This window comes from Octodon degus, unplaced genomic scaffold (genome assembly GCF_000260255.1).
Source record: "Octodon degus isolate 3935 unplaced genomic scaffold, OctDeg1.0 scaffold00053, whole genome shotgun sequence".
In the NCBI taxonomy this organism is placed as follows: Eukaryota; Metazoa; Chordata; class Mammalia; order Rodentia; family Octodontidae; genus Octodon; species Octodon degus.
This window is the reverse complement of record NW_004524629.1, coordinates 12,567,842-12,578,243: the sequence shown is the minus strand read 5'-3', so window position 1 is coordinate 12,578,243 and position 10,402 is coordinate 12,567,842. Positions and strand designations below refer to the sequence as shown.

Here is a 10,402-nt window from a genome sequence, read left to right as displayed (position 1 = left end):
TAGGTCAGGCTGTAAGCACACAAGAGAAATTTCTTTAAAAAGTTTTTTCAAGCATTTATAGTATATCCTTTTCAAACATTTCTCTCTGTCTCTCTCTTTCTCTCTCTCTCTCTCTCTCTCTCTCTCTCTCTCTCTCTCTCTCTCTCTCTGTCTCTCTCTCTCTCTCTTTCTCTTTCTCTCACTCACTCGCTGTATGGCCTTTAACTCAGGGTCTTCCTGCTTCAGTCTCCTGAGTCGTGCAAGGAATACACATGCATGCATCACAGAATCCTGCTGTTTCTGCATTCTTACAGGGTCTAACCTTTTTAAAACAGGGCAATAATACATAAAGCTTCATCAAAATTTTACAGATGGAGGTAGATTTCAATTTCTAATAGCTATGAGTAATTGTGGAGTGCTGAGCATAATTTTTATTTATTTTATATTATTATTTTTTATTATTATTATTTTATACAGGGTTTCACTACACAGTTCAGACTTGTAGTGACTCTCTTGTCTCAGCCTTCTCAGTGCTCAGATTACAGTTGTGCACCACCATGCCTGGTTTCGGGGCAGCACAGTACACCCTGGGTTCTGGCGCAGGCATGACATGCAGTACCAGGGATCAAACTCTGCACCTTGCACTTACCAGGCAGTTGCTTAGGCCCTGAGCTATCGCCCAAGCCTTGAGCCTAATTTTTTTTTTTCGGAACCAGGGATTGAACTCAGGCCCTGTGCTTGCCAAGGAAGTGTTTATTCCACTGAGCCATCTCCCTGGCTCCATGCCTAATTTTTTTTAAAATGTATTTGGTACAGGGTCTCACTATGCACTCATAGTGACCCTCTTGTTTTCAGCATCCCCAGGGCTGGGATTACAGATTTGCACCACCACACCCATTCTTGATGGCCACTTCAGTGAGCCCAGGGCCAGTGTGGCATGTGGTGCTGGGCATCCAACCCTGGTCCCTGCACTTGCCTAAGCAGTTACTTAGTCAGCAGAGCTATCTTGTTGGACCTGTAGGCCAATTTTTTAAAAAAAATTTCCTTTGGTCTTTCTGAGACAGGGTTTCACTATGCAGTTCCCACCAGGAATGGGGGTGGGGCCCTGATGATTGGCTTAGTACCATTCTTGAAGAAAGTGTTTAGCTATCATAAAAATTTGCCTCCCTTTTCTCTCTTCTCCACTGTCATGCTTTTAGTCCATTTTTACCAGAAGTTGAATTTGAGGCTTTCTCCAGAAGCCAAGTGAAAGCCAGTGCCACAATCCTGGACTCTCCGACCTCTAGAATTGTGATCCAATATAAACCTCTGTTCTTTATAAATAATCCTACCTCACAATTCTGTTATAGTGACAGAAAACAGACCAAGACAGGCATTTTCACAAACATCATCTCTTTCCAGGGACCTGGCCGGGCCTGGAGGTAGGTCCTTCTAGGTCCCACTTGCTAGGAGGAGAAAGAAGGCAACTGAAGGCCTGGCAGTGCCCAGAACTAGCACCACTAAGGTAACTCTGAGCTCACACAGATCTGGGTTTGAACCCCAACCTGTTACTTTGGGGTCATGGAACCTCATATGAACAGCTTACATTTTCTAAATGTCAGTTCTCTTATGTGTAAAAGGAGCAAAACAGAGCTGATGTGCACACAAAATAAGACGTGACTCTGACGTCGTTACGTTGTACCAGCCTGGAACAGAGCACAGATTCAAGAAGAGGCAGGGTTGTGGATTATTGCTGCTGCTACACAGGATCCACCAGGGCTCAGCAACAAAGAGGGAGATGGAGATGGTTCAACATGAAGCACCTTGGGGCTGGGGAGATAGCTCAGTACAATAAGTGCTTGCCTGGCAAGCACAAGGGCCTGAGTTCAATCTCCAGTTCCACCAAAAAAAAAAAAAAAAAAAAAAAGAAGCAGTTTGACCTGACCCTAACCCAAAATGGGCCATAACTCATACTTGTTGTCCCTCATTTAGAGTTCCCCACCTTCCTTTTCCTTTTTCCAAACTGTGCTCCTCCTAGGGAGCTCTGTCTCTCCCGCTGGCCTCTTCAGCCTGGGGATTCTCACTGACCAGGCAGCCCTGGCAGGGTCTAGCCATCTTCCCACCAACCCTCAGCAATGGGAGCACTTAGGCTCTACCTCCTTGCTTTCAGGAGTGTGCCAGGAGTTCTTATTTTTAAAAGAGTGCTATTTCTATGAGCTTAGAAATGAATTTATTATTTAAAATTGCCTATCTGGCATCTCTTCATCCGTGCGTTCGGAGATGCACTTTGCTTTTGTTTTCCAGGAGCCGCGTTTCTGACCTTCTCTGATTTCCACTGACCAGGAGGGGCCAGGATGAGGTGACCCTGAGTGTCATAGAGGGGGAGCAGTTCTCTGCAGGACATGGATGTCCACCATTGGTGTTGTATTCTTTCTCCTTCTCTCTTCCTCCTCTATCTCTTTCCTTTCCTTCCTTCCTCTTTCTTTCTTTCTCTTTCTTCCTTCCTTTCTTTCTTTCTTTCTTTCTTTCTTTCTTTCTTTCTTTCTTTCTTTCTTTCTTTCTTTCTTTCTTTTTCTCTTTCCTTCCTTCCTTCCTTCCTTCCTTCCTTCCTTCCTTCCTTCCTCTCTCTCTGCCTCTGTCTCTCTGTTTTTCTCTGTATAGAAAGAACACACTACCAGCCTCTTTGCTACATGCCCAGCCCCTTGATCTTATTCTTCACACCATACTTCCTGTGGCCTTGTACACAACAGCACACCAGAGCTGTAGCCTTCTTCCACAGACCCCAAGGATGCCCTAATTTTTTTCTTGGGTAGTAACTAAGAACTCAGGACTCCCTAGCCCATGACTGTATTTATGTCTGGGACATTGGTCTGGCCTCCAAAGTGCATCTCGCTCCCATTATCTGGCAGCTTTTGTGTTCTGCAGTCCATTCTCTTGGCCATTTCACTTAAAGGAAAGGCCTATAACTACTACAGCCATGTGGCTCTGCTCAGGCATTGGCATTATGCATCGTTATTCTGTCAATGGTTCACTTTCTCTTACCCTTTATTTCTTATCTCTGTTCAATTTTCTAACACTTGAACAAATCTTCTCTATTTCCTACCTAACCTCCAATAAAAACCTTCAATATGATTTAGTGAATCAATTTTTAAAATACCTTTAGTTATGGAATGAAATACTTACATATGTTGTCCCATTAATTTTACCTCTCTTTTTTTGAAAAAATAGCTAGCTTATATACCACAGTGGCCACAGTGCTAGATTGTGTCATACGGTTTGGTGGCCCACCTTTTTTAAGTGCGGATTCCCTAGAATTATGACCATAAGCTTCAGTTCTCAAGTTTCCCAGAAATGATCTTCTGGTAGAAAGTAGCCACTCAGGCAACAGTCATGGACAAGGGGAACCACTGGTATTGATGGTTTCTCACTTTCATCCTGTGCCTTATCACAGCCCTACCAGTTTGGTGACTTCTTTGTCTCTCTGTTTAGTGTGTTCATAAGATCTTAGACCCATAATTTTAAAACTGGCTGCCTAGTGGAGTCCCCTGGGGAGTCTTTACAGCATTCAGATACACCTCAGTACAGACCTGGGGCCAAACTGCTAAAGCAGGGAACGTTCCCTGGGCAACTCAAAGGCACAGACCCTGGATGTCCTGTGAGTTTACATACTCTTGATCTCCCACCTTGGACATGTTCTTTGTGACAACCACATGGCAGTGGAAATATTTCTAACTAAAGCTCAATACAGATTATTTATTTCATTTTTGCCAATCTGTTTTGTTTTATTAGCTTTTGTTGTCTCATGACTGGTAAGCCTTTTACATTGCTCTCACTGAAATTCTCTTTTTGAGGTAACTAAGCAACCTCTTATTGTGGATCAAAAGATTCTTGTCAGGTATTCTTCTCTCCCATTCTTTTTTTGAGAATCCGAATCTTTTTATTTGTATCTATCCTGCCAAGTGGTAGCAGCCTATCTTTTTCACGTGGGCTATCTTCCCATTTTGTGAAAGATATGTTTCCCTGTCCAATGAATGTGATCGATTGCTACCCAGAATCCACTTCTCCTCTGCCCTTCTTAAGGGCTTGCGCCCCTCGTGGGTATAACATCAGATGGACTCGGAGCCCAGCCGAAGCCGATCAGCACGCACTACTGCTCTGGCCACAGAGACTCACGTGACTTATTAGCATGGGAGGAAGGGACCATGCTCTTAGAAGAAAACCACCAGCAATATATGTTCTTTCTCTTTACACACAGTGATAGTCAAAGGCCAAACCTTTGCCACAGCAAAAGAAGCCATTATGGGAGGAAGCTGGCCCACAGGATAGCACAGTTGAGGAAAACAGAATGGAGAAAATGCTACTGTATTACACCACACCAGAAGCCTTCGCTACATCCAGATGTCCAGTTGTAGAAGCCGCTAAGTCCCCTCCTTTTATCGGTCACTTGAATTGGATTTGCTGTGATTTGTAGTGAAAATCGTGTACTAGGACATCCTTCATTACTGTAGTAGGTAAGCAGGACGATTTCTAACATCTGTACCTTTTGACCTCAGTAAGCAATTATCACTGGGTTTAAAGAAAGTCCTTAAAATTACTCCTTTTATTTTTCCTATAGGCATTAGTTTTTCCCTAAAACTTATTAAAAATGTCAAACAATCAGAAAGGTTGGACTTTTGAATTTAATAGCTAGTTTTGACAATTATTGACACTTTCCACACATTCACTTTATCTATTTTATCCATCTGCATCTACCTACCTATATTTCACTGAATTATTTGAAACTGAGCTTCAATACTTTTATACTTCAATTTGTTTTATTTTTATATCTGCATCTATCTGCTTACCTATATTTCACTGAATTATCTGACAGTGAGTTTCAATATTTTGACTCTTCATTCTTAAATTCTTCAACTTTAGTGTATGCTTTCTAAGAACTATTAGCACATATTGTTCAAATTCATTCATCATGAACATATTTGAAAATTCCTTAATGTTATCTAATAGTTAGCTGATATCTATATTTTCCTTATTGGTTTCTAAAACTATCTTTTATAGCTTTCTTTTTTTTAGTCCAACTTGCTTTCATAATTATTGCCCCATTTTAAAAATCATACTTTCAATTTGTAAAACTAAATAAATCACGGTGGAAAGTTTCCTTGGTCTCTGCTTTCCTGACATTCACTGGCACTGGTTACGTTCTGTATTACACAGTGGCCCCCTCATTTCCATCTTGCATCCATTTCTATTCACTCAGAAATAAACTCCATGGGGAAAGCACCCCTATTTAAAAATCACACCCCTAAGGGAAAGCAGAAAGATCTTTTTCAGAGTAGAATTTCAATGAACAGAAAAACACCATTTGGAAAGATCACAGTAATAATAATGTAGGCAAGAACTTATCCGTTAATGCTAAAATTCATGATGGCATTTTAACCAAGTGATAAAAGTTAACATCACAAATAAGATTACATACCTCTTAAAACCACACATTGGGGCAGGAATAGCATAACTTCCACAGAATTGCTACAAAAATTTGTAATCTCAGTCTAACCATGGGAAAATATTAAACTCACACTGAAGTACAATTCTACAAAATAAATGGCCTGTACCCTTCTAAAATATCAAGACCAGAGAGACCAAGAAGACTAGAGGAGATAAAGAGACTTGAGAGCCAAATGTAATATGGGTTTCCGGATCACACCCTGGACCAGATGAAAGGATGTCATTAGTGGCACAACTGGTCAAGTCCAGTAAGATCTGTAAATTAAGGTGGGGGAGGTGGCTCACATCTGTAATGCCAGCTACTCAGGAGGATTCCAGAGTCTGAGATCAACCTGGGCAACTTAGACTTTGTCTCAAAATTAAATGAAAAGGGCTGGGAATGTAGCTCAGGGGAAAAGTAGATGTCTACTTAATGTGTGAGGCCTCGGGTTCAACCCCCAACAGAGAGAGAGAGAAAAAAAGATTGTATTATCTTTTGGCTGCAATAATTGTATTATGAATATGTTAGCCTTAGGAGAAGCTGTATGAAGTACATACAGGTTCTCTGTAAGAAAAAAAATGATTTTTATTATTTTTTTAAAAAGATCCACTGGTTGAGAAATTTCTCCTTTGGGGCTAGGACTAGTGATTTTCTTTTCTTTACTTTTTTTGGGGGGATAATGGGGTTGAACCCAGGGTCTTCACACTGAGCTACAATCCACAGCCCTTTAAAAATATCTTTATTCTAGGGCCAGTCAAATAGCTCAGCGGATTAAGGCGCCTGCAAGCAGGCACAGGGGCTGGGAGTTTGACCCCTGGGCCTGCTACTGGGCGTGGTGGCGTGAGCCTGTAATCCCAGCTCTTGGGAGGCTGTAAACAGGCAGACAACTACGAGCCTGATCTAGTAGTGAGACCCTGAACACCCTATAGACCCTTCCCCCAGCCTCACCAAAAAATATTTTTATTCTAAGACAGGGAGTCTATTTTAGTCACTAAATTGCTCAGCCTGGGCTCAAACTTGTGATTGTTCACAGCCTTCCAGAGTGCTGGGATCACAGGCGTGTGCCACCATGCCCCAAAGAGCTAATGATTTTGATGTAGTCAAATCAAATCAAATCAAATCAAATCAAATCAAATCAAATCAAATCAAATCAAAGATTTAAGAAACAGACCTAGAAAAGAAAACGTTTTCAGCAGACGATGAACTCCTGCCATGTCTTACCCGAGAGCCTCTGTCCTCGGAGGAACACACTCCCATTCCTACTCAGCTTTGACTTGGAGTCTGATCCAGAGCGGCCCAGGTTAAATATAGATTTCCATTTCTTTGATTTACTGGAAAGCTTTCTCCTAAAAGAGCCAAACCATAAGCGGTTAATGTAACTTGTCACTTGCAAGGAATTTTTCAATTGAAAAGGAAGATGCGAATCATATTCTTTTGTGATGTGTGGCTCTGATACTTCAGGAAATTCCCCTGCACAATCCAGGTTGAGCCTGACTCTCATCTCACCCTGTCTGGGGGCTCTAGGTGCCCAAGCTATCATGAGTCAGAGCTAAGAACCCTTGCCCTGGCCAGAACCATGGAGTAGGGGTAGGCAAATGGAAATAGGGCTTGGAGGGAGGCTCAAAGGGCACAAGAAATCACACAGTTCTAAATTATGGTAAGAGCTATAGTCCTAGCTTTTCAAGGACACCAGTTTTTTTGTTTTTTTTTTGTTTGTTTGTTTAGAGGAGGAAACACTGAAGAGCACAGACCCCAGTCCTGCTACATCTCCTGCACGATGGCTGCACTGGTGCGACATACACAGGAGAGGTGCGGGTGAGGGAAAATTGTCACAGACCAGAAAGTGAGGGGAGAGAACACAGACCCGAGGAGTCCGGCCTGGTGTGCTGGGATGACTCAGTGGTCACTGCAGGCAAATGCAGAGGGTGGCATGTGCCTGGGGCTTTGTCTCCCAACTGCTACTTGGGCAGGAGGGGGCAGCACTAGGCTGGGTCTGGAGCCCCTGGCACCATCAGGGGCCACCACAGAGGCAAGCCTTGAGACCATCAGGCCCACCCACTGGACTCTGAAAAGCTCTGGGTAGAACTCTGCAACCTATAGTCCCACAGAGGGTTTGTCCTCTGAAGGATTCACACAGTATATCCAGATTATAGGCTTACAGTGTATGTGTGTGTACCACTAGGGATTAAACCCAGGTTCTGCTCATTGAGCTGCATCCCCAGTCCTTTTGCTTTGTTTATTTTTTGAGATAGTCACACTAAGTTGCTTCATTGCCCCACCTGGGCTCAAACTTGTGATTTTTGAGCCTCAGCCTCCCACAGTGCTGGGATTACAGGTACGCACCTCTACATCAGGGTGGTTTAGTTGTCTTTATGATCAATCTGAAATAGATCTGAGTGCCTGGGCTTCCTTTAGACTTGGCCTGTGTTTGTTTTTAAGCACATGGCCTTGCTGTACTTTACAGGGAGCCACAGCTTGCACTGTGGTGGACCCCAGAGGTGGGCCGGAAGCGTAAAGAAGATGCACTCAGTGGTACTTCTGGGGAGTTCTTCCCAGTCCCTGGGAAGGCATCTTATTCTCCACTGGGTAGGAAGCGGTGTGTGGGCTTGGTTCCAGGAGGCGCAAGGTACACAGAAACAGATTCTCCTGGAACAGTCCAGATATCCCAGGCCTCTAGCACACAGGTTGACATGCAGGGTGATGGCCCTCATTCTGCCCCCAGCACGAAACAGCCTGTAACCTCTGTCTGGCAGAAACTGACTCAGGTACATATTCATGGTCTCTCTGCTGACCCACCGGCCAGGCTGACACCTCCTGTGAGACGACTGCTCAGCAATTAGGACACCTATTCTAGATGCTGCCTCTCCCGAGAGAGACTCGGGGAGGGCAGAGATGGGTGCCGTGGAGGAAGTTTGATTTGCTGTGGAGGGAGGGATGGCTTGGGCAGGCTGGGAGGAGGCTAGCAGCCGGAGGCATGTCCCCAAGCCCTTGCAGTCTAGAGTGGCACCAATTGTCCATCTGCACTGGGTCTGAGATTCACCCCCACACCTTTGTAATGAGGGAAGGGGTGGAGATTAAAGTAGGGGAGGTCAAGCTTTTGTTTGTGTAAATTTCCTTTTGTAAGGAAATTTGTCTAAGAAGTCAGGGATTTCAGTCATGACCTGTGATGCCACCCCAGCCTGGGACTTGGGGTCTGTGGTAGGAGATGGTGAGTCTTGTCTTCTGGACTCTCTTGTCTTCTGGGACATTTCTTGACAGTCACTAGACCACACCCCTCAATGCTACCATGGCCCTGAGCCTCCTCCTGCTCCACCTCTATCTCACCACCCACGCATGCCCAATGTCACAGAAATGCATTTACTTGCTGTCTGGTAACTCGAGGACTGTGTGGAAGAGGGCGCCCATGGGGGCCACAATCTCAGGCAAGCTGTTCTCCCTCCTCTCTTTCCGAGCTGGGTGGTTCGTGGCCAGGCTGCGGGCCTGAGCTTCCTCCAGGCTTACCAGCTTCATGGGAAGGGACAAGGCGGGTAAGGTGAGGCTCTTCACCATGGGCTGGTTTTCTGCAAGGGAAAGAGAAGAACTCTGTCCAGGAGAAAGCTGCAGTACTATGGAAGGCTGAGGCAGGAAGATCACAGGTTTCAACCCAGCCAGAACAACTTAGTGACATAGCAAGACCCTATCTCAAAAACAGCTGGGGATGTAGTTCTGTGTGAAGTTCCTGGGCTCAGTCTCAGTATCACGCACACACATGCATGCACTAAATCCATAGTCCCCCAAAAACAGAGGCCTTGGGAAGTAACCTAACTGTCAGTACTTTCCAAAGAGGCACCATCCATCCATTTAAATAAAGATCTATTGGACACTTACTGTGATTCAGAGCAACAACAGTGGCTCTTTACTCCCCCAAATTCTGCCTAGTACTTTGGCCAGATGTGAATGTCTGTCTAATCACAGAGGTGGCCTAACTCAGCTGGCTGAGGCAGGAGCAGGGTAACTCAGCTGGGTAAGGCCCCTCCTCCCACAGCTAGAGACCACGTGCTCCAAGGCAGTTGAAAGCTAGAGCCTCTGCGTAGCCCAGGACACCCAGGCCTCTGTCACTACAGGAAAGCACATGTGACACAGATAACTGTTCCTGGCCATCTGCTAATGGACGGAGTGAAACCCTTCACCTCGCTCTGTGGAAGTGATGTGACAATCAACAGTACAAAACTTTTCTTCTCCATCAGTGCTTCTTTTTTTTTTTTAATTTACATATTTGGTACCAGGCCTCACTACACAGCTCAGACTCCTTGTGATCCCCATTTCAGCCTCCCCAGTGCTGGGATTACAGGCATGCACCACCATGCCTGGTTTCAGTGGCACAGTATGCCTTGTCTCAAAGCCAAACAAAGAAACAAAGATCTGTAGGTGAAGCCCTAAGAATCTTCTGAAATATTACAGTGCAAGTAAAGATGAAACCTAATCATTAAGAAAAAATGTTGCTAGTCCCTTTAAATAAAAACTAAAAAAACCTTCAGAACTCAGTAAGTACAATTACTTCAGTTCTCCTCCTCTGATTGGAAACATGCTCTGGCCACATGCACACACACTATCCCTTTGCTGCGTACATATGATGCATGTATGTATCATCCCCAGACACTAGTACATTGCACACACACAACCCACACACATGCCTCAAAACCACAAGCCACCCCACCCTTGCTTCATCTTGGCCTGCGTGACTAGCACCAGCAAGGACAGGCTGGTGCAGTAGGTGGAGGGACTCATTACCATCCTTCTCCAGAGCCCCAGGCGTGCTGCTGTTGAAGATCTGATCCACATGGCTGAGTATGAACTCGATCACCACCTGCTGCACTCGCACAGCAAGGAAGGCTGCATCGCCATTGCAGGCGGCTGCTTCGATGTCTCTGGACCTGGACCATGGAAGAAATGTCCTTTCTGGGTAAACAAGTTTCCTCATAG

At 44.7% G+C, this 10,402-nt stretch overlaps 1 protein-coding gene across 2 annotated transcripts in view; it reads right to left on the bottom strand.

Moving 5' to 3' along the window:
• Positions 1 to 10,402, bottom strand: part of Arhgap31 (Rho GTPase activating protein 31) — a 133,169-nt gene that overhangs the window by 18,742 nt on the left and 104,025 nt on the right. For both annotated transcript variants that reach the window (XM_023717604.1, XM_004633322.2), the window contains exons 6-8: positions 10,211 to 10,353; positions 8,802 to 9,000; positions 6,662 to 6,786 (exon numbers count right to left, since the gene is read on the bottom strand). In XM_023717604.1, the coding sequence (XP_023573372.1) occupies positions 6,662 to 6,786; positions 8,802 to 9,000; positions 10,211 to 10,353 (467 nt within the window). The remainder of the gene's footprint in view (positions 1 to 6,661; positions 6,787 to 8,801; positions 9,001 to 10,210; positions 10,354 to 10,402) is intronic.